This window comes from Mesocricetus auratus, unplaced genomic scaffold, assembly GCF_017639785.1.
Source record: "Mesocricetus auratus isolate SY011 unplaced genomic scaffold, BCM_Maur_2.0 Super-Scaffold_100007, whole genome shotgun sequence".
NCBI classification, from domain to species: domain Eukaryota; kingdom Metazoa; phylum Chordata; class Mammalia; order Rodentia; family Cricetidae; genus Mesocricetus; species Mesocricetus auratus.
The window spans coordinates 16,292,115-16,316,654 of record NW_024429191.1 but is presented as its reverse complement, the minus strand read 5'-3'; the positions used below and the strand labels follow the sequence as shown (position 1 = coordinate 16,316,654).

General features: G+C 45.5%; 1 protein-coding gene across 8 annotated transcripts in view; it reads left to right on the top strand.

The window, feature by feature from the left end:
• The window catches only part of Tenm2 (teneurin transmembrane protein 2), a 1,211,860-nt gene that overhangs the window by 1,110,610 nt on the left and 76,710 nt on the right, over window positions 1–24,540 (top strand). For all 8 annotated transcript variants that reach the window (XM_040748463.1, XM_040748461.1, XM_040748460.1 and 5 more), the window contains one exon: window positions 6,445–6,591. In XM_040748463.1, coding sequence (XP_040604397.1) covers window positions 6,445–6,591 — 147 coding nt within the window. The remainder of the gene's footprint in view (window positions 1–6,444; window positions 6,592–24,540) is intronic.

The window sequence follows — 24,540 nt, the reverse complement described above, 5'->3', positions numbered from 1 at the left end:
AATGAAAAAGCCAGGCAATGCACTGCACATCTGTAACTCCAGCAATGGTGGAAAGAGACAGCAGTAGGGAAAGTCTCTGGGTTTTGCTGGTCGTCCATCTAGTCAAAAACCAAGCTCCAGGCTCAGTGACAGGCCCCGTCTCTAAGCATAATATGGAGATCAGCTAAGGAAGATGCTGTATGTCCACCTCTGACCTACACACACACACACACACACACACACACACACACACACACACACACAAGCACGCACGCATGCACGCACGCACATTTCACTGGTGCCTCCTGCCTTAAAAGTTGTCTTCATCTTCTATGGATTTTCTCCTTTGGCCCAGCCTCTTGCTGACTTTCTGGGCTAGTAGTCCTAAGAATGAGAACATCGAAGTACATAATAAAAGCACACTCTGAGATTACTAGAGAAATTTCTACTTTGTTTAAAATTTGAAGTAATATAAGCTCTCTGTTTTTCCTGATCTGGGAGTGAGGCGTAGAGAAGGGGCTTGCACTTCGGGCTATACTAAAAGAGCCTCCCTGTAATGAGAGTAGCGTCTGTGACAACTGTGTCAACACTATCAGCAATGTGGTATGTCAAATGAGCACTTATGGTGCCCCAAACTCTGCTAAAACCTTCCTCTGGCTCATTTTGTGTAACACAACCGGTGTCTATTAAAAGTAAGTATTGCCATCATCTGAAGTAAGTCACTCCATTAACAAGCATTTATTGTCTGAGAAGCACCAACTACCCTTCTAGACCTTTAAACTATCTCAGTGGACAAGGGAGACAGAATATTGCCCTTGAAGATGTCATTCTGTTGAGAACGACAGTAAATAACATTAATTGGGGGTAGGCGGGACAAAATAGCATCCCAAACAGGCTGGGCTCAAAGAGCTGCATCTGCCAGTCCAAGATCACATGGATAGCAAGAGGCAGGACTAGTTCCAAAGATTTCAGAACTTTCTGCCCCCAAAGTTATGGTTTGCCCTCAACTGAGGTGGGAAAAGGAGCTTTCCCCAGAGCTGATAGCCGGTTGTTTTCCTCGTGGTCTCTTGCACTGAGCAGGGAGGTGTGGTTCTGCCGCTGCTGTCTTTGTCATCTGTGCTGACACGTGGCCTGCTTGTGCTCTCGCTCGCTCGCCTTTGCTGCATTGCAGCGTGTCTTCCCCGTGTGCTTGCGGGTCCATTAAAAGCCCGTTCCTCCGTCCTTCCTTCCCAAACAGTCTTAGCCACTTATGTCTACCCATAAATTGCCACACACTGCGGAACATGTCTTGATGCTGTTTTAGAGAAGTGTTTTTTATGGTAATTATAGCTGTCTTCAAACCCATTTACACTCCCCCTTTTTGTGTGGGCCCTAGACATTATTTTGCTAATGCCTAACTTTTGTTTAAGTCAAAAAGCCTAGCTGGTAGCTCTGTCAACAAGACCTTGTTCCACTTCTGGTTTTTCCAATGGTTGTGATTTATATGTAAAAAAGTCTCAGAAACGATTTCATTTCTACTGGACCTGCTAGTTTCACTCAGACGTCATTCATTCATTCATTCATCAATCCGTTTGTTCCCTTCAACTACCCATTGAGCACAGCAATCCAACAGCAAATAAGTTAGAGATGGTCCCTCACCTGGCAGGTGAACAACACAATAGCGGTGCCCACTGAGCACTGAGAAGTTCTAGGAATACCATTCAAATTGTAGCTAGTGACAAAGTCCATAGTCATTGTGATACTCTTGCAGCAGGTTAGAGGATGGTTATATGGCCTGGCACACATCAATTACATGCTGGTTAGTAGTGGTAGAATGGTAGGCAGGATAATACAAAGGAAAGGATGAAGCTTCTAAAAGGGAATGACTGCCCGACAGGGATATGAAACCTGGGTTAAAGTTGGAGAAATGGGAAAAGGAAAAAAAATGAAAGTCATCCGGCTTACAAGTGGCCAAAACCTAACGTGATGCTGAGACAGGCCAGTATGATGGAAGCAAGTTTAAGAGGGTCTCAGAACCACATTAAAGAATTATCCAGGGGTCAGTGGAAAGCTGCCATGCTTTAGGAAGTCCAGGATGCAGAGAAAACAGGCAGAATGATGAGTTAGGCCTCATCAGGAGTCCAAACCGAGATTAACATAATACCAGCAGGGAGCAGATCCTGAGATATTTAAAAGGAAGGACAGGTATAACTGTGTGTTCCTTATTTTTTTTTTTTCGTTACCATTTGAATTAGTACCAGAAAAAGTACTTTTATTTTTAAAAGAGGCTTACTAAGTCCACAGCATTTAGACGCTGAAAGTCTGAATGCTACATGTAGACTCTGGAGAAGAACCCCCATTGGCTGTGCCTCTCTGTAGTATCTTAAAGCAGGAAACTACAGAAAAGCTAAGGTTGAACCGTGCTTCATGAGGGCACTTCCAATAACCTAAGGACCTCCCTCCAGGCCCCACTCCCTGAAGGTTCCACACATCTCCCACCACCAGACTGAGGCAACAACTTCCAAAGATGGACTCTTGGGACACAATCCAGGCTTTATCCAACTGTAGCATTTCTTCTGACCTGAGAGTTAAGAGGGAAATTTAGCAGTGGAGATTGGAATTACCTACGAGAGATGAGAGAAGTCTCAGAAGGGGAGAGAGGCTCCAAGGCTGGGGTCTTGGCAGTGGATGAATTCAGGCGCTGTTTATGGATCAAGGAGTCAGTCTAGAGAGAAAAAAAAAACAAAGGAAGAGGTTGAATTCTCCTGATTTTGAGATGCCCAAGAGTGAACAGACGGGACTTTTGTGGTGAGAGCTGGAGCCCAGGGCTGAAGATGGGAGGACTTGAGTTGAAGATCAGGCATCATCAGAGTCTAACAGTGCAGCTTTGGTTTGTGTAGAGATTGCTGTGTGCATCTGTGTCAGCTGTGCATAGGATGTAAGATGACAAAACCGGCCCATGTTACTAGTATCCTTGCACGCTTTCCCTGAGAAGGAGATATACTGTGTTGGAAAGTAAGATTCCTTATGCTTTTCATGGCTGTTGGAAGAGATACAGAGGGACAGGCAGAAATGATTCCTATTCACACCAGCCCTTGCTGTTTGTGAGACCAGGTGAGGCTCTGTGAACCAACAACAACTATGTCTGAGAGCTAATGAAGCCAGGGTTTTCAACCTCAGGAACGCTGACATTTGAACCTGTATCATTCTTGCAGAGTGGGGGTGGGGTTCTCCTGTGCCTTTGGGAGGTTGAACAGCACACCCCAGCCCCAACCCATGATGTTTCAAGTGTCATTACCCCTAAATATGACAATCAAAAATATCTCCAGACATTGCCAGCTGTCCCCTAGAGAAAGGGAGGGAAATCTTTTCTAAATCCTGCATTAAGAACCACTGGTCCAGGGTCATGACAGAGCCTGAAGGCCCCAGGCAGCCATCAGTTCTCTCTAGCCGAAGAAATAAGCACCCAAACAGAGGTGCCTTCTGGGAGTCTAAACCAGTCATTAGAGGCAGGCACTCAAGGAAATCCGAGAGCCAGCCTGAAACTGGGAGGCCTCCATACAATAATTTCTTGGATGCCCAAGTATGAGCCCATAAGCCAATTCCAACTTCAGTCAGAGCAGCCTCTCCAGAGAAAAGCTGCCACCTGATGCCCATTTACCCTCCAGACTAATTACTTCCTAGGTTTTGTTTTTCCTTAAGCAGAAGCTGGCTTTGCACTTTACAAACACAAAGAATCACCTCCTCCTCGGAAGGCCACCAGCAGAATGAACTTGTACTAGGGCTAGCTTGGGGTTGCCTAGCAACGCCACGCACCTACCAAGGCTGCTTTCTTCCTCTTCAAGCTAAAAGCAAAGTCCTGTCCATTAATTCCCAGCTGCCCTGAAACTTCTCAGAGATTTGCCAGCTCCCCACTGTTCGTGTTTTCATCTTCCTTGGAGGATGTGGCGAAAACTCGCTCCTCTGCCCTGTTTATCTCACTTCGGTTGGTCAGAATGAGAAGAGTAGGGGGAGGCTGCGTTCCATAGAGGGGCATACATATTTGGAGCACATATCTCTGACTGACATGCTGGGGCTCTTGGCAAATTTAAATTTTATGTGGTGGACGTGGGTTTCCTACACAATGAGCCTTCCGTTGAGACTCTGGGCGTGATTTCAGTGAGACACGAGGCCTCAAAGTAGCTAAATAGCAAAGCACACAAACCAGGGACCATGCTGAGCAGATGTTCAGAGGTCTGTCATTTAGTGCATGCTCTGTGATCTCACCCACACTCTTCTGGTGGTAACTGTAAGGCAGAAGACAGCTGCAGATTGGCCATGATATCTTTTTCCCTGAGGACCCATCCAATGTCCCTGGGGCTTTCCTTCCCAAGTTCCATCTTGCTCCCACAGAAGTGTGTATGGAACATCACAGGAAGTGAGGAAGGCTTTCCTTGCAGCACTGTCTCAGGATGTGAGCATGGGGGGCGGGGACATCGGTGGTTCCCCAGACAGGGTCACAGTCACCTCATTGGTAAGGAAAGGTGTGGAATCCTGGGCTGATCTTTGTAATGGCAGGTGTGGAGACCAAGGTGCTTGTGCACACTGCTAGGATTAGCACCAAGCCAGACTCCCTGCTCCAGGCTCCTTGTTTCCCTACCTACCAGAGACTACCCCAGAGAACTTCCCTGTTGTTCACCCTCCTCACTCTGATCCTAATCTGCCCAGGATGGGAGGGAGCGAGTAGAGACTGACATTTCCTAAAGCAGTCAAACCCAACTGGGGAGCCCTCCGCCTTGCTTGCTAGGAGTTCCCTACACTCACCCCAACCACTGCCGCACGCACAGTCTAGGTTCTATCCGCACAAGCACAAGCGGTGCTTGAGAGAAGAGAAGCAGGGTGCGAGGCGAAGGCCTGTGGAAGGCCTGGAGGAGATGCACACTTCAGTTCACAGGAAGGTTCCAGACCAGTTATGGCTGTCACCACAAAGCGCATTGATCCAGTCAGGCCTGCACTGGTGTAGTTTAAAAACAGATGGAGAAGTGGAGGTAGTCACAGAGGGAGAGAGAGAGTTCTCAAGATGTGCAGGTAGTTACTTACAGGGACAATTAAATTAACAGTCATTGGGGTATCTTTAAATGGAGCAAGAAAATACACCTCCAATTGCACAACTCCATAAATTTCCCAGCTGTCATTGCACTGTGCAGTGTGTACATTTACAGCAGGTAAAATTTTACTGTATGCAGACTGTGCCTCAATAAAACTGCTCAAAGAAAGAAAAACGAGAAGATAACCTAGAAATTCTTGCTAGCAAGTCGGTAGGTCTTTTGCGTGTGGGCACATGCCACAGGTCCTCTGCTTGTCTGAGTTTCACAAAGGGCTGTGGTGGCGTGGCTGGCGAGACTCACCGCGTATCACCTCCTCTTTTCTTCTCACCCAGGTCCCTTTCTCCAGGTGGGGGAATCTAGGCTACAGTTGCCGTGGGTGCTGGAGTATTTAGCAAATAAGATAAGCCGCAGATTTCACACACAAAGGGATGGGTGGAAGGAAGGAAAGAAAAGAAAACCATAAAATAAGAACTGCCCGGACTCCACTGCCCTTCCCCTGCGGACACAGATATATCCTCTATGATGTCCCCAACTCATGGCACCCAGCGCCTACCCCTCCCTTGGCCTTTAAATCCTGCTCTAGTTTTAAATCTACCATAAATAGGTGGCGATACGCAGCCAACATTTTGAAGTGTCCCTTACAGCTATTACAAGGATAAAGAAAAAAAAAAAAAAAAAAAACAACAGACCATCCAGCTCTTTCTTGGTCACAAGAAGCTCTTGAAAAATCATATGTAAATCTATCTTTAAAATTCTGCAAGATGGAGGACATTTTGGCTCTGGACTTGTAGGGAATTTTCTCTTGTATGCAGAAGGCCCTAAAAAAGAAAGAATGGGAAATAGAAAATGAAAGCGGGAGAGAAAGAAGAAGGAAAGTGAGGGAGGAATTAAGGAAGAATGGAAGGAAAGAAGGGAAGGAAGGAAGGAAGGAGGAAAGGAAGAAAGGATGAACGGAAGAAAGGAAGGAAGGAAGGAAGGAAGGAAGGAAGGAAGGAAGGAAGGAAGGAAGGAAGGGCAGATAAGATGGGTAGCCTTTTCTTAAGATAGCACACATCCTGAGCCACTGACTGGAAATCACAGGCCAGCTAGTCCAGTAGTCAGGCCAGCACTAGCGCAGTTGTCTGGGATGTGCACTGAATTCCCTCCCCACTTTGGAAAGATTGCTCTGACCCCTGCACCCAGGTCAGTTGTCACTGGGAAACCCCTGCATCTGTGCCCCAACTCTGTCTTGCACCTGCATGCATGGCCGGCTTCCCCTGACTCTGGACAGCAGGTACGGGCCCCACTGTGAGGCTGGCCCAGTGGCTGCTGCAGGCTTGCTCCCCCTCTGCATGGCTCCCCTGCTTCCCCAGCGCGGCCTCACGTCCCTCCTTCTCATTCTCTCCATTTCTCCAACCAGATGGCTGCCCTGATTTGTGCAACGGTAACGGGAGATGCACACTGGGTCAGAACAGCTGGCAGTGTGTCTGCCAGACCGGCTGGAGAGGGCCCGGATGCAACGTTGCCATGGAAACCTCCTGTGCTGATAACAAGGATAATGAGGGAGGTGAGCAAGTGTCTTCTAATTCCCATCCCCTCAAGAACAGTGTTGTACGTGCTTTCGTCATGAGTTGTTCTCCTGAAAGATCTCCTCCATACTATTGTCAAATGTTGTAAGGTTTCCTTTGAAGCGAACACAATGAAGAACACACATCCTTGGGCCAGGAAGACTCTTGAAGACACAAACGGGGGTTTGGTATTGACTTGATATTCTCAAATATCCATCATTGCAGAGAGGTAGCTGGATTCTGGTTACCGCCTTCAGGGTGAATGGTCCTGACGGACCTTTCAGGGTGGCCAGTTCTGGTCAGTGACAATGGTGATGACAGTCAGAGCCTCATACTGCACTGGGATGTCATAATCCATGTACTCCTTCATCCTCATAGACTTGTGAGATGTCACTTTGCAGACGAGGCAGCCAAGACCTGAAGAGCATTACTTCTAAAGACAATATCGTATGAAAAACATTACTTCTAAAGACAATATAGTATGAAACCTGGACTCAAGCCTAGCTCTGGAACCAAAGTATATATTCTAATCTGTGGTATCCCAGCTATAGCCTGTGAGCCAAATCTAATATGTGAGGGGAAATAAAGGGTTTTAACATTTTCTTGATGGCTGATGGGAAATAATCTAAAGAATATTTTATTGTATGGAAAAAGTATAAAAATTCAAACTTAAATATCCACTCTTATTTTTCTAACTACTTTTCAGATGGGGTATACATATATTTGTACATATCTTGATGAGTTTGGGAGTATACATACACTCACAAAAACATCAATCTGACTGAAGCCATAAGCATGGCCATTGCCACTCAGGGTTCTCGCCACCATTCTTATTCTTATTTTCCACAGGTGAGGCTGCCATCTGCCCTCTTAGCAAATTTTAAGTATACAATACAGTATTTTTAGCTATAGATGTTATGCTTATGGCTTAGCAGATCTCACAAGCTGTCTTATCTTGCGTGATGAAACTTTAAACCTTTTAACCCTCACCTTCTTTTGTATTGGAAGATGGTAGTGTTCATTTGCTTATATTAACTTTTAATTTGTTAACATGTCTTTGTTTCTGTGTGTGTGTGTGTGTGTGTGTGTGTGTGTGTGTGTAAGAGAAGGGGAACATGTGTGTCATGGCACACTTGTGGAGGTCAGTGGATCATTTGTGGGAGTCAGTTTTATCCTTATACCTTGGATCCCAAGGATAAAATTCAGGCCATCTGGCTTGGAGGCAAGTGCCATTACTCACTGAGCCATCTTATCTGCCCTTGTTTATGTTTTGTGTACAGTTATACCTTGTACTTAACCCCAACCACAGAGCTAAGTGGATCCAACACAGTGAGACATGACACAGCTATCTGTATCTTTTACAAGAAAGGTTTGGCAACCTCTCTTCTATCATCCAATTACTGACCTAGCCACAACTCTGCTAGTTTCTGAGACTAGGTATATACAGATGGCATGGCTGAGAACCTCTGAGCTGACTCTTCTGGAACACATTCCATTGTAATGATAGGGCTCAGAAGCTAAGTAGGGTTGGATTAGCATGTGGCTCATATGATCTCCTAAATTTGCTTGTTTGTTTGTGGGGGTTGGTTTTTCATGATGGGATTTCTCTGTGTAGCCCTGGTTGTCCTGGAACTCACTCTGTTGACCAGGCTGGCCTCAAACTCAGAGACCCACCCCCTGCCTCTACCTCCTGAATGCTGGGGCTAAAGGCATGTGCCACCACCTCCCAGCTTCTACTAGTTCCTTACAACTGAGGTAGCAAATCTCTTGTGAAGACATAACCAGAAACCAGTAAATTAGGCTGGCCTTGAACTCGCAGGGATCTGCCTTCCTCTGCCCAGTATCCTAAGCTCAAATACTGTCCATAACATCGGTGTAGGTGTGTGGCCTAGCCCCATCCAAATGACTCACATGTCAGAATTCATGTGAAGCTGAAGCTGTTTCAGGGGTTGAAAGATCTCCAAGTGCAGTTATCTGACCTACCAAGGAAGTCTATGCTCCCACTGTGGCTGTCATAGAGTATGTGTATGTCACCATCCTGCATCAAAGCCACCCCTGTTTCACGTCCACTGGAGTCAGCTTCAGGTGTCCAGAGTAGGATGCAACTTGGTGAGAAACAACTGAGAATATTAGACATTCTATTCCTTTTCTCCTCTTTCTTCAGCCCCTAATGGACGTCTTGCAATTTCCACAACGATTGCCTTTGTGTACATAGATAATTTGTGAATAAGCAGACATACTTACACTGACACAAGCTCATGATCAGAGAACTTCACAGGCCAGATGCTCCAGCGGCACTGTCTGTCCTCCGTGCACTTTCTCTCTCCTGAAACAGAGCCAGATTAGAGGCCGCTCAGTTTCATTTTTGAGCAAGGTGAAGCGTGAGCGCGTGAGGCATTTTTTTGAGAGTCGAAAACCCGTGACTTTTTGCTTCTGCCTCCCTGGTGATTTCACTGAGCACCACAGTCGCTTATAGATCAGCTCCTTCTGCTTCCAAAGGGAGCCTCTTACTTGGTCCCCTTCCCTGTTGGGGTGTCAGCAGCTGAAAGTGTAGCAAATTGCTGGAATGTGGCACGCAGAAACGAGAAGAGATTCCTGGCGGTCAGAGTCCCCAACAGGCCCTGTGCCATCGACCTCCCTCTGACAACCTCGTCCTGATCCTGGCTCCAGACCTGAGGTGCCTGATCCCCATGCTGAAGGGCTTGCATGATAGGTACAACTCAGAATTCCTTGAAGAGGCAGAGGCTAGGACAAAAGCAATGAGGCCGTGATTATGCTAAAGACAATAATGGCCTTCTTACGGGAACTATTAAAGCAATCTCCCAAGGAAGTAATTAACCACCAAGAAGAAAGTCTCTGCACTGTGTTTATAAAAAGAAACTCCCAGTCAGTTCAGAGCTGCTTATGTCAGGTGAGGGGGGTAGACACCCGTTCTCTCTCACCTGGCGTAAGCAATTCACAATGAAGTGAGTTCTTTTTTTGGAGGAGATGCCTTGGCACAGGGTATTCTTTCTGTGGTTAATTACTTCCCTGGGAGGTGTGCTAAGCACTTTGCTGTTTATTGATAAATACTAAAGTTCCTCTCAACAATCCCAGGCCCAGGGGCTGCCTCTCTCTACATGCCTTTGGGGGGTGGTTGCCCCTGGCGTACCTGGTTCTGTCCTGTGCTGGGAACCCTCTGAAAGGACTGTGTGCTTTAGAAACCAAGCATTGGGTCAGAGAGGCATCCAAGCAGAACACGAATGCCAGCCCAGGGAGCAGCTGCGAAGAACACACTTGTCATAAATCTCATGAATGGGGGAGATAATAGAGCATTCTTCCAAAGGGAAACTGGAAGAATGCTCTATTATTCCCAGACATCCTTGGTGGGGGAGAGGATCCTCAACTCAAAGTGATAGGGTGTTTTGCTTTGCTTTGTTTTGTTTTGTTTTGTTTTAATTGTAAACTGAAACTGAGATGGTTATTAAGCACAAACACAGATAGAGACATTTGAAGTTCTTTACTGACTTCATCAACTGGGGTTGACTTGAATCCCCGGTACAGTCTTTCTATTCCCTAGTAGCTCTGAAAGGACCTAAAGGATTTGATTAAATCCTGGTGACTGAGACCTGACCCTATCACTGAGTTTCTGAACTCGTGGGTTTGAGGTAGTGTACAAGAATTTGAGTGTCTAGTAAATTTCCAGGTGCCTCACATGTAGATTTCCTTTGAGAGCCACTCTCCAAAAACATCCATTTTACATAATGCCTTAATTTCTCTCTATATACATCTCTTCTCTTGAAGATCTGAGGGAAATTTCATATATACAGAGTATTTTCTGTATTCTTTGGTATTTAGCTGAGAAACCCTGTCAGAAGAAGCCACCTCAAGGTGTCCCCACAACATACATGGTGACCCCCGTACCTCTGAATTCTCATCACTTGCTACAATACTCACAAGTCATGTGACTTCTCACACAGCCTCAAACAGCAATGGCCAATTCAGAAGGGACAAACTTTGGGTGTCATTGTCCCCGCCCCCCCAAAAAAAGAAAAAAGTGGAGACAGTTCACAGACAAGCTGGCCAGAGACTGTCTTTTTCAAAGCAAGAGATCTTCACTTGAACCACTCACCCCAATTTGAAAAAAAGAGAGACTCAGAGAAATATTTTTGCTTACAGGAGACAAATACCAGCTCATTAAAGTCTGAGAATACACACAACATGTGTGCCAAGTGACAGGCGGATAATATTTAATTATCACCACCAAGACAGAGGTGTGAGCTCTAGTTCATCACAGCCAGGGGTAGGAGGGAGAGTGTGTAGATTTCCTCTCCAAGTGGGAACGGCAAGGTGAGGAGGCATCGTTAGATTGTCTGGCCTGGAGAGCCTATACTCACTCCCTGGAGGCCCCTTTGTCACCCAGGACTTAGAAGCAGGACACCCAGCTTCTATGTGCTAAATGCTCAAAGTCCATCATTTCCAGCCTTCATGGGAGTCTGCCTGAAGGTCCTGTAGCATAGATCAAGTTCCCTATCCACTTGGTGCACAGGGCAACAGTGCAGTCCTGACAAGGTACAGTCATGACCTCATCAGCCTGCAGTTGGAGGGGCAGAAGAATGCCCTTCCTATTGGTAAACTCATTCTGCTACCTTGCATCGCTGTTCTCATGACTGCACAGGGGAACGGTTGTCGCCCCTTCATTTGTTTTCAACAGAGCATGCGATGGTATTCTGCCTTTCCTCCATTGCTTCTGTGGTGTCTGCATAGGTGATACTGGCATTGTAGTAATGCAGCCTCTGGTCTTCAGAATCAGCCTGTGTTATCTTGGCTCAGAAAATTACTTCTGAAAGTCTCAATTTTCTTGTCTGTAAAAATGGGTGTGATTATGTCAACTCCATGAGCTAGTATAAAGTTTAAGTGAGCAAATGCATCTTACGTACTTCCCACGTGCTTCATTTGTAGAGTGTACAGACAGGTTAGCTGGTGCTAGCCTTAAAGGTGCTCCTACTCATGTTTCTTTCTAGATAGAGACAATCATATAAAAAAATCCAACCAATGACTTTCCCAGTGCATAGAGCTGTGAATATTCTAACCTGTCTCATTAAACTTCAGTGCTATGGAGAGCCCCAGGGAGACCTTGAAAGTCAGGTTTCTTGGTCCCTGCCTTTTGAGTCTCATTTGAGCAAGTCTACATGCTTACCAAGCACCCCAGAGAGAGTTCCACAAACCACATTTTGGGGAAAACATTTTAAATGATACTTCCTCCTGGGGTAGCTAGCCCAGGTCTATGTCCCAGTCCTTATACCCCAGATCCTTACCCACTTCAATTCCCAGAGCATGTAAGGAGTGAAGTGAGGAGAGAGAAACAGGAAGAAACAAATAATAAGAAGAAAAAACATAAGTGAGTTTGGGTTTAATGACTGAGTAACTGGAATGTGACTGGACTTTCTTCTCATCTTGGTTTTGCTATAGCAGATAGGTTGTAACATTCTGATATGTATGTATTGTATGCTTTATCCATCTGCCTCCCTGCCACCTTCCTGGGCTCCAAACACACACCCCACACCCACCATTTCTATCAAACATGTTTTAAAAATATTCTCCCCTGCTAGTTGGAGCAGTGAATGATGTTTGTTTCAAAGCTGAAAAAGCCCTTAACTCTCTGTCGTGAGTGACTCCATCCATCCATCCCTCCGTCCATATGCTTTAGGAATCACGCATCCACCTACCCATCCACTCCTCCATCCCTCCAACCATCAACATCTGTTAACTTATTCATTCATGGTTTAACATACATTTTGAGAGTCTACCAAATGTTCAACACTGGAAACTGGCTTTCTGGAAAATCTTAGAACAATCATGACACCTGTCACAAAAAACTCATTCTCCATCTAAAAAAAAATGGGATATACAAATGTTGTTATTATTTTGATAATCCAGGTCATGAGAGGTGACAAAGGGAAAGTACCTTGGTAGGGACAAAGAGAAAGGACTGTCATGGAATGTGACATTAACAGGAAAAGAGAAGGCACATGTCAAAGTTAAGCCCAGAGTTTTCATCCTGTCCCCCGGGGAATTCTCAAAGTCACAGAATAATGAGCCATGGTGGAGCTCTTCTGCCCGTCACAGCATCTTCATTTCCCTTTATAAATTAAATACCACTCCAGTTCCCCTTGAGAATGGTGTTCCCTGCTCTGCCTCCACTGGCAAGCTTTGGTTCCTTGTTTTGCTCCAAAGGAGGCCGCCTTGGGTTAAGAGACGTGGATGCTGGCCTGAGCTCTGGGCATGTCATCCAAAGCGCTGTAGCCAGGTCTAAATGAGGAGACATAACACTGGACTGTGTCCAGAACACTTGAAACAGATGAAATCTGCCCCATGCCCACAGCTCCTTCACCCTCCTTTCCATCCCTTCACCATCCAAATTGGTTTGACTTGATCCAAGGATGTAATTTGGGCATTTATCTCACTTGTTAATTAATACCTCACCTTGTCTGCGCATTTAGCACAGCCAAGCTAGGGACTTGAGAGACTCTGGAAGACATGGTTATTAAATCTAAAGGGTCCAGTTTCTTCATCCAGTGAGAGGTAGTGTTTGGGGAACCCACTGCAAATGCCGTGATTAATGTGTGCACAAAAGTTAATGAATCAGTCAGGTGGGAGATGGTTTAAAGTGCAACTTAGTTCTATTAATTGGATTGGGTGAAGATTTTCCTCAAATTCCAAAGGCCTTGTGGTAAATGTATCTGGAGCCATATGCAGGATCCCAGCTTACTCCAAGATGGGAGAGCCATACTCCTAATATGTAGAAAAAGAACTTGGCCTGCAGGTCCCCAAGAGCAGGCTGAGTACTGGGTCTGTCTTCTGTAGGAGGAAGCAGAGCAGGCCTGGATGAGATGGTGAAGGAGCTCATGGCAACAGGTGTGTGTCTCAGATCTTTCCCATTCCATTCTTTCTGGAAGGAAGATTTCTGGAAACATGGGCATGCTAGACTAGATAATCAACCGATGGAAACTGCAGATTGAGATTTGCTGTCCTTTGATTCATATAAGAATGATAGTCACTAAGTGTGCCAGCACTGGGCTGGGCCTCCTGTGTACCAGGATAATAAGAGCAGGCATTGAGTGAATGCGTCTCTATGCTTCTAGTCCCATCTCATGATCCTTGATCTTCCACCCCAGTAGCTAGGGGACACTTCTGTTGTAAGTCAGATACATCATACCCTCAGAGGCTTCTCACACAATTAGAATCAAATGAAATGTTTGCTTTGTCCTGGCTAGAGGACCTCCTCTGTGTCCCTTACTTACCTTCTGATCATCCTTCCCCTACCCTCCCTCAGCATCACTGGTCAGCCTTCTGATCCCCACACTAGCTATGCTTTGTCTACTGCTGGGACCAAAATGTTCAAGCCAGGATCTGTTTGTAATGGGCTTCCTCTCGTCCTTCCATTCCTGATTCAGGCACCCTTGCCTACATCTTCCATCTCCCTAGCAGGAATTTCATACTCCTAGATTTTCCTGTGTAGATCATTCTAGTTATGCAGTTTTATCATACAGCCTGGAAGTTCTCTGAGCCTCTTCCACCATGCTACAGCCATCTTTTGCTGTCTTATAATTTTAGTCACAGTGTGGATATCAAAAATAAGAGGATGCTTAAGTCCTTTGCGTAAATGAATGTAGCATTTACATATAACCTGCACCTATCTGCCTGTGTGTTTAAATCATCGCTAGATTACCAATAATACCTGCTATCATGTGATGCTAGGTACATAATTGCTATAGTGCCTTATATACAGAATGACATAAAAGAATAGTGTGTACCTGTTCAACACAGAAGAAGCTGTTTCCTCTGAACATGTCTTATTCATTTTTTGGTTGAATATGTGAATGGAAAGCCCAAAGAGATGAAGATATGAGGACTCAAGAAAATGAGGCTCAAAATAGGCCATTCATCCAACTTCTAGGATGTGCAACTTTCCATCTTTAAAGCCATTGTCTCATTCCTTCTGAAACATGAACAACAGATGTTTCCAGAAAGGAATATATCTAGGGCAGAATCTGTCTTAGAACTCAAAGGAACCAACACAAACACTTCAGAGATCAAACCTCCCCACTGAAAACCCTTTCCTAGTAAAATGGATTTGTCCATCTTTTTTTTAAGACATTTGAAGTCCATGCATTTACCTAACATAGCACCTTCAGTCTTTCCTAATCAAATCTTCTGTACTTTAAATGGTTATTAAGTGTCTCTTAAGAGATTAGGTTTTTTTTCACCTGATTAGATGACAAATCCAATATTCATCATAAAATTACAATGAAGATGTCTAATCTGTGAAGTGCTAATCAAGGGGCTGGACAGATGCTCAATGGTTAAGAATGCTTGCTGCTCCTGCAGAAACCCCAGTACCCGTGCTAGGAGGCTCACAACGACCCATAACTCTAGCTGCAGGGGATCCAGCGCCCTCTTCTGGCCTTCACAAACACCTGCACTCACGTGTGTCTTCCCATGCATACTTTTTCAAAAATAATTTTTGATGCTAGTCATTTAAATCACTGGAGATTTATTTTAGGGAATTAAACCACAGATTAAACTAGTAGTCCAAGGGTGACATTTATATCACTGAATTAGCTTCTGGTAGTTTTGTCTTGGCCAGGGACTCTTCCTGTCTTTTCTCAGTGACTACGACCTTATTCCCAGTGTGAAGCCCTGGTATGATTTTTATTAGTTCTGTGTTCCCCACAGGCTGGGTCCAGATCAGTGGTTTACTATCAGAAGCAGCTATGCTCCTGCAGGAAATCTCTAGTAACGTCTAAAAGAATTTCTTAAGTGATGATGAATGGGAAATGCTACTGGGTGATGCCTAGGTTGCTGCTAGCCATCTTCATGTGTGGAAAGGTTGACCACAGAAAAAAAAATAAAGAGTAACCAGGCCCACAAGGAAATAATAGTGAAGCTGAGAAACATTTCCTCTAGAAGGACAGGTGCATGAGAAAGCCATCTAGCTCCAAAACAGGATGCCTTTTGCCCAAGTACATGATGTCCAAGGTCTGAGAGGCATTAAACACTTTCCTGGTTCAGGCATGTGCTAAGACTTTACTGGCATGGCCCAAATTAGCTATGACCATACTTTGAGAGACAAGTACAGCATCTTGCCCATGGGCCCAGGGTTACAACACAGACCTGCCAGGATCCAGAAACCTCCTTGGGTTGAAGGACCCCCAGCACCTGAGTGCTACATCTGTTGTCTGAGCAGGGCAGACCCAGGAAATAGCACAGCCTCGATGCCATAGAAAGACAAGTTCTGAATGTGCTGAAACCACCATCGGCGTTAGCTCTTTCCCCCCCATTAGGGATTTGGAATGCATTTTTCCCACAAAGTGCTTATGCACTGGAATGCCAGGGGCGAGCAGGGGAAAGTGGAACAGTTGGACTCTAAATAGCGAGGAGTTCTCTGCAGCGCAGCAAGAGCAGCTGCCCAAGGCCTGTGCTCTTTTCTTTGGTTTTCCATCTTCTCAGCCAAGAGCTCTGGGGGATTGGAGAGAGGCCAGAACAGTGTAGCCAAATGTGAATCCAAAGACAATGACAAGGTTCCCCAGCCCTCTCTGCTTCAAGCTTCTCTTTCTCCTTACCACAGGACAAAGCAAATCTCTACAGGACACTTCTCCCTCTCCTTAAGCAATGTCATTATAAATCTGCCCCTCACCACCCCAACCCCCTACACAGGTTTCTGACATTCTGAGGTCACACACACACTAAAGGACATCCATTCCTAGAGTCGTGGGATATTTCCTTTGTGGGTATTTAGGACTATCAGGTACAAAAAAGGCTAAAATGTATAGCACCCCCAGGCATGGTAGTACATGCTTGTAACCCCAGCACATGAAAGAGGCAGGAGGGTCTTGAGTTCAAGGTCATTCTAAGCTAGATGATGACACTCCATCCCAAAGCAACTAAACTAAAAGAAAATAAAATAATCACTTTATTTAGTTTTTCATAGTCCACGCAGCTACAAAATCCAGAGAAGCAAAGTAATTTCTTTGAGGACAATAGCAAGCAGGGAAGACTAGGACAGAGTCCCAGGATTCTGGTTCAAAATCTAGTCGCACGCCTTTAATCCCAGCACTCGGGAGGCAGAGGCAGGCGGATCTCTGTGAGTTCAAGGCCAGCCTGGTCTACAAGAGCAAGTTTGAGGACAGCCTCCAAAGCTACAGAGAAACCCTGTCTCGAAAAACCAAAAAAAAAATTTAGTCTAGTCTTTCCCTTGCTGTTGGATCCAATGGCCCTTGGCAGAATAGGTATCTACCACTAATGTTTAAGCAGTGATCTACATGAGCCCCAGACGTAGGCTAGGACAAGTGACTGTGCCTAACACACTAGATAGTAAGTGCGTTCTTCAACTGTGTCCCCAAGTCCATCTCTCTCTTTGCCTTCAGTACACCCCTGTTCAGATCTCTTGTCATTGATGAAGCCAACAGCAAACAACATCCCCAATGCAGCCATGCGCCATGTCAGAATGACCCAAAATTCACTTGTGCATAGCCATATTCCATTCCTAGCCCTCATGAGTGAATGAGGCTCAGACTCAGCCTGCAAAGAGTCTGCATGGTGGTAAAATATCCATTAAATGTATCATTGCATCACAATGTGTTAAAGCAATGTCAAGGGCCTTTGGATACTCAGCACAAGGTCATCAAAAACTTCCAAAGTAGCTGAAATAAACATGGTAATGAATGCCTGTAATGCCAGCATTTGGGAGGTAAAGGCAGAAATATCAAGAGTTCAAGGCTAGCCTGAACATGAGACCCTGTCTCAAAAAACAATGTTTTAAATTAAAGGCTGAGGCAGGAGGATCCCCAGAAGTTCACTGTCATCCTGAACTACATGTGAGTTCCAGATCAGACTGGGCTATAGTGAGACATTATCTCAAAATAAATAAATAAATAAATAAATAAATAAATAAATAAATAAATAAATCTTAAATTGTAAGATATTGGGAAATTAGATACAAAATGAGGGAAAAGAATTGTGGGTAAAGGGAGGAAACAGCAGTGATCCTCAAGCACCTCTAAGGAGGCTGAGGCCCTTCTAATAGAGTTCATGAAGAGGAGGAAGAGGAGGATCAGAAGGAGGAAGAGGAGGAGGAGGGCTGTGGAAACAGGGCTGTAAACAAGTCAGTTGAATGTGTAGCCATAAGAGCATGGTGTTATGTGGAACATTGTGTCATGTCTCAAATCTTAGCTTTTGCATCCTTCCACATAGCACCTTACTCTCCAAACTCACAGCCAGACCCTTCCCACAGAAGATTATCTGTTTAGATTAATATACCCTTGGCCAAAAAGAAATAAAGGCCTTTTTGTAGCCCTCCAATGTATATGTGGACATTCTATCCCCATGGAGAGAAGAAGCAGACAGGCTAATAAAGAAATATTGGGATAAGAGAACTCTATGCTCCTATCTTAGTTCCCCATGAACAGCATAAACTCAAGTCACTCGATCGCTCTAAGCCTCTGTTTTTGTCCTATGTAAAATAGGCTAAGGGTAGATACTACCTTACAGGTTTTGGGAAGCCATTGTTGAGTGAGTTCAGGACACACAGCAATGTGAGCTAGAGTCAGATCATCTGATAAGACTCATGCATAGACTGTTAGGCCCCATCCCTAGAGTTTGGGTTCAGTGGCTCTGGCAGAGGTCCCCTAGATGGGTGTTTCTAATAAGCACCCAGGTGATACTGACACTGGAAGCTTCTCACATGTCATTTTGAGGAAAGCTCAAGCCAACAGGCAATGATACCTCTAAGCATGATAGTCCTGGGGTCACCTAATGAGAAAAACAGGCCAAGCAATCCTGCATCTTCAGGTAAGGGTAAGTTGACTGGAGCAAGGACCCTGGGGGTACCTCTGGGCTCTCGCAGGTGTAGTGGCAGTGGAGGTGACTTGGGATCCAGCTTCCAGAGTTTCTTCTTCCTCTTTCAAGAGGGCTGCAATAAAAGGCGAGTGTGGGAAGAAGCCATCCTCCAACAAACAGTAATAATGTCATCACATGCCAGCTGCCACATGGTCTCTTGACACATGCCAACTACTATGCGTGCTGCTAGACATAGTCAGTGGGCCCAGCCCCTCCAGTCTCTATTGCTAAGCACTAGAGTCATGGCATGTGAGTTTTTCACCTCCACCACCTTCTCCCAGATGGTGCCACCAACTTCACCGGCATGGTGGGTAGTCCTCCGGCTTCTGGCCCAATCTACACAGAGCCATGAGAAGAATCCTATTAATAGTGAAAGCACCGCACATCCTTGTTCAAGCTGCCTCAAGCCTTCTCATCTCCCATAGAATGGCAGGCGGCTCCTGCAAGAGTTCCCAGTGCCCTCCTCTGGTCCCTTTCCTCCTCGTCTTCCTCCCTCCACTTTGCCCTCACTTGCCCGCTTGATCTTACAACTCCCAAGCACAATCCTACCCTGGACTTTGTACACCTATCTCCTCTTCCTAGAAGGCTCTTCCTCCAGATGTTCCTGTGACTTCTGTCCCCGTGTCACTTAGATTGTACCTACATATAACTTCCTCCTGGAAGCCCTTCTTGACTCCCCTCCCTTCCCCAGTCCTCGCTACCAACACCCTCTGACACTCGCACTTCCTCAATACCTAGCATTCGGCCCTCTGTCATCTGCTGTGACCCTCTGGAGTCTAGCTCATGTTGTCAGGTCCTTGTCTGTCATCATCAACTCTGTCAAATACTGGCCTCTGTGAGAAGGCTATAAAACAGTTGCTTTCATTTAGTAGATTATTTAGGGATGAATAAAGTTGATGTTAGGATGTTTTTTTAAAAAATCACTGCTTCAAACAGTGATACCTTTACAAGCCCCATCCCTGACTAAAGAGCTATTGACAATTGAGGGCTACTGGAAGAGAGAGTTTTCACTGGATGACTCTATACCCATTAGTATATGGGCAGAACAAATTGGAATTGGTGGGCTATAAATATATAAGTAGATAAATAAATAAATAAATAAATAATAAAATAACAAGGACACAAAGTCGGGAGGCAATGGGGTGGATCTGAGAGGTGTTAGGGAATATGCTGGCATAAATATGATCAAAATACATTTTGTGCATGTCCCAGGTATGTTTCTGTTGCTGTAATAAACACCATGATGGAAAGAAACATGGGGGGGGGAAGGGTTATTTTATTTTATGAGTTCCAGTCTATCATCTAGGAAAGACAGGCAGGAACTCAAGGCAGGATCTGAGGCAAAGGCCATGGAGGAGCTGGTTTGCTTTCTGTGGTTTGCTCTCTTATACAACCTAGAACCATGTACCCTGGGGTGGCACCACCCTCCTGTATCACTAATCAATCAAGAAGATGCGTCCACAGACTTGCCTACAGTCAGTCTGATAGAGGCAAATCTTCAGTTGAGACTCCCTCTTGTCAGGTGTCTCTAGCTTGTATCAAGTTGAAAAACACTTTCACCGTGGATTAAAAAATTCTCAAAACAATAATGAATACTATCATTAAAAGAAAAACAGTTTACCTAAGTCACTGTATACCACTGAAGACACTTTACTAATGCAAAGAAAGAAATCCAAATGTAAGATTTATTACTTCCTTTTGGTAAGACACTAGCACATGGCTGTACTGTTCTTCATTGTTCCTACCAACGTTCTTTTGTCCTATATAATGACTTCCTAGAGGGCATGAGCCCAGTGTTAAGGCTGTTATTGTTTGTGTGTAAAATGGTCCCCAAGGGCTTATATGTTAAAGGCATGGTCCTCAGCTGCTGTACCCAGTCATTGACCGACAGACAATTAGATTATGAGGGCTCTGACCCCATCGACGGATTCATCTGATGATGCATTTATAACAAGCTCATGTGATCAGGGGGTAGTGGCCTACTTGAAGGAAGGAAGGTGGTATCTACTTGAAGGAAGTAGACCAATAAGGTCATGTTCTTAGGGACTGTACATTGTCACCAGCCCCTTCATGTCTCCTCTCTGCTTTTCAGACACCCTGAGGTGAGAAACTTTATTCTGTCACACTCTCCTACCATACCACAGGCCCATAACAGAAAAGCAAACCTATCATAGACTGGAACCATAGCCAAGATAACTCCTTCCTCTTTAAGTTGGTTTTGTTGGGTATTTTGTCGCAGTGACAATAAATAAATAAATAAATAAATAAATAAATAAATAAATAAATAACGTACCCCAGAATTATCCATTAAGACAGGAAGAAAAACACGGAAGTACTGAGGATGCTTTGACTCTGACATCTTAGTATAGCTCATTGGGCAAGGTGTAGCATGGTAAGGAAGACTGAGGCTGGGCCTACTGAATCCCAGCCTTGCTTCTCACAGGCCTTCATCTCCCTAAGACTGGCTTTCTCCAGCTGTAAATTGGGTGAAAACAACTGGTCATCATATACTACATGCTTGTGATAAAAGGCTTAATCTTTTGTGACAGCCTTGCCAAACTGGCATGGTTATTAGTACCATTCTATAGATAAGAAACTAAGGCTCGGAGGAATCAAGTCAGAAAGCCAAGGCCACAGGGCTAATGGTTATGACCCATGTGTTGCACACAGTCAGTTTGTTGGATGCATGTCACCTGTCTCCAGATCTCACATTCATAACCAGAAGTATAATATTGACTTGTGGCATCTGACCCCACAGAGGAGACATGAAGATGATATAAATTCAACCTGAGAGTTCTGGGTCCAGTGTCTGGCACACAGGAGTCTGATCAGAATCAGATCAGAAATTAGTTCTATCATCCCAATCAAACCCAAAGCTTGTACGATAAGCGAGTCCAAGCCCTCCTCGCAGCCAGCAGTCAGAGTGTGTTTATGCCACAGGAAGAGAAGTACCACGCCTCAACAGTCTCAACTCCCAGGTCCATCCTAGACACAGACATCTCCAGGTCTCCTCTCAGGCAGAAAGTAGCTGTTCCAGCTTGTTGCTCCTCAGCATTGCCTGTGACAGCCCCCTTTTTTTTTTCCTGAAGGACCCAGCAGGTCACTGTCTGGCACCCCACCAGGCTGCTACCCCCTGCTGGGCCTAGGCTGCATGGCCATCCTCTCAGTCTGTCAGCTGACCTGTCATCAGGTTCTGCAAAATGCAAGCTGCTGAGGAGCAGGGCTGGGGAGGAGGGTGAGGCCAGGCGCAGCAGCAGAGGGGAGCACTTGGGGAAATGGGAGGCTGGGATCAGAGGCCCTGATCTTTATGGCCAGTGGCTTTTATAACAGTCAACGGGTAGACAGCAGCAGCCAGGATGGAAGTCCCTACGGTACAGCAAACATGGCTGCGGGCTAACGGGGTGAGTATATGCTGGGTCAGGGTTTGTCTGTGGTGCTGAACTACTAATCAAATGAGATCATTTCTAGAAGCTGCTTCTGGGTCAGAGGAAGCCAGCTAGCCAAGAATGGGAAGAAGGAAGTGTAGACTAAGGAAAGGGTAGGGGGACAGAAAAAGAAGGGAGGCGAGAAAGAAGGAAGTGAGAACCTGAGAGCCTCAGCATTCAGAGGAGAGTAACCCTGATGTTATGACCCTCACAGCCTCCTATGAGAATCAAGAGTGGAAGTCAAGAGGTGGAGGCGGATGGCCAATGTGGGACTCACGCATCCATCACTTATCAGTTTTGTGTACTTGGGAAGGACCCCGTTGTTCTCTGAGCCTCAGTTTTTCCATCTGCAAAATGGAAACCGCAGAACCCAGTTTCGAGGTTTATCATGCTGGATAAAGGATTCACAGTGTAGTGTGTGGGAAAACAGAGAGGCAGCCCAGTGGTCCCTTACCAAGTCAGAATGTACACTGGATGTAAGTGAAGACCTGGAGTAGAAGACTGTCTAGATAGTCCATAGCCCAACACAATATGTATTCGAGTCACTGGTCTTCCAATTGACTCAGTGGTACTTTAGGTGCAAGGACTAGAGGCAGGCTCAAAGCATGACTCAGTGGTACAATGGCCCCAGGGAAGGAGGGGTGTTTAATGAGAAGCATAGGCCCAAATAGCAGCTATACATAAGACTTGGCTTCAGACGCAGCAGACCCTGTTCAAACCCCGCCTAGCCACTTCAGTAAGTCATCTAATTTGTGTCCTGGTCTCTTGCTCTGCCCCCTGAAAATGACAGTCCTGATGCCTGGGATCCCAGGTTCTCACAGGGGGTATATGGAAACTATATAGCACAGCCCCAGACACCTTGCAAGTCTTTGTAAGCACTATTAGCTCTCACAAGACATGCTTGCCTGTAATGCAGGCTTGGGAGCCACAGCACACAGGCTATGTCTAGCCAAGAGCATCAATAAGCTCAGCCCAACACAAAATCGTGAACTTAAATCAAACATGAGTTTGTTGTTTGTATTGTTTTTGCAGTTGTTTTGTGACTCAGCTGCATGAACTTTGCAGATAACAACGTTGTGTCACAAGGCCAGAAGGTCTGTGATGCTTCTTCAATGTGAATTCCCTCCCTCCTTGTTGTCACTTAGCACTGGGCCCCTGCACTCAAGGTCACTTCAGGGTGTGGAGGAAGCAGAAAGAAGATAGAAAGGAATGGAAACAAAGTACGGTTCCCCTGAAGGGACATGTTTGTCATTATAATGCAGTTTGTGTTGGGCCTGGTCACGGATGAACGCCTATGCAAAGCCAATAGACAGCAAAGGTGCTACTAGTTACATGGTGGACAGGAAGGATTGGTTGTCCCTTCTAATAACAGGGCCCCCTTTTCTGGCAGAATGCCTTCAGATGCTGTTAAACTATATGGCACTGGATACACCTGCAGAGACATTATCTGAACCAAATGGGTCCTCCTTCATGAAGGGCTGTCCACTTCACTGTGGTATTAAAGAGTTGTGTGTGTTTATATTTCAAGGGCTCTGAGAAGATCTTCTGTGAGAACTTAGTTTCATGTTGTTTAACTGATGTCTCCCAGACTGTACTTGAACATAGATTTTGCCACCTCTGTGTTTCAGGAAACCCCTGAAAATATCCTACAGGAGATACAGAACGGAGAAGGTAACATAGTCCCCCAGGACTGCATATACTTCTTTGATGTCTGAAGGGCAAGGATTCTTAAACTGTCATGAGCAAAGGAACACCTAGGGGTCTTCCTTAAAACACAGATTCCCAGTCTCCATCTCAATAATTCTGTAGGTCTTAAAGTAACAGCAGGAATCCAATGCCTGTTCTCCAGACCAGGTAACAAAGTGTGTGAACAAGGCTGGCTTAGATTGTGGAAACTCAGTGCTCAAAACAAGAGTCCCCATCACCAGAAAGCTTGTAAGTAATATAGGTTCTAAAGTCACACTCGGAGTCCCAAACAGATTTTCTCAGGCGTATTTATGTTTTGTTAGATGGGGATTTGTTTAGTGTTTGGTAAAGAGCCTTCACCACACTAAATAAAGCAAATGAACACTAAGGACATGGTGGGAAACATCCCCCAGTGGCCTCTATGCACAGTGATGGCAAAGAGAGGTCCAGGCTGAATCACACCCTTGCCTTGGGCAACAGAGCCTTGTGACTCTCCTAGCTGACTCTGCTCTCTCTTTCCCACATCCCTCCCTGGGAACAGGCAAGCTAGCAAAGCAGCTTGCAGCGGGGCTTCCACTCTGCCAGATCTCTGGTCGAAGCCTGACTGATCTTCCATTGCTAAGTCATAAGAAAAGCTGAAGGTGCTTTGGGGCAAGGCTCTTTGGCCCTGGAACTCAGAGACTGACACAAAGAATTGGCATGAAGTAAGAGGAAAACTTCCAACAGGCCTTCCAGGAGTGCAAATCCGGTTCTCCCTCCTTGCAATATTTAAGAATGGCCGTGCTCCATGGAGGGAGAGCAGGCTGCCTGAGGAACAACGGTCCGTCAGGCAGCCAGGGTATTAATGGCAGGTGAAACCTTCCAAATGAGCACCCTGTCAGCCAATCTATTGCTTTCAAAGGTTGGCAATGCAGGAGACCTAAGAGAGGCAATGAAGAACTAATCTCATATTGCCAG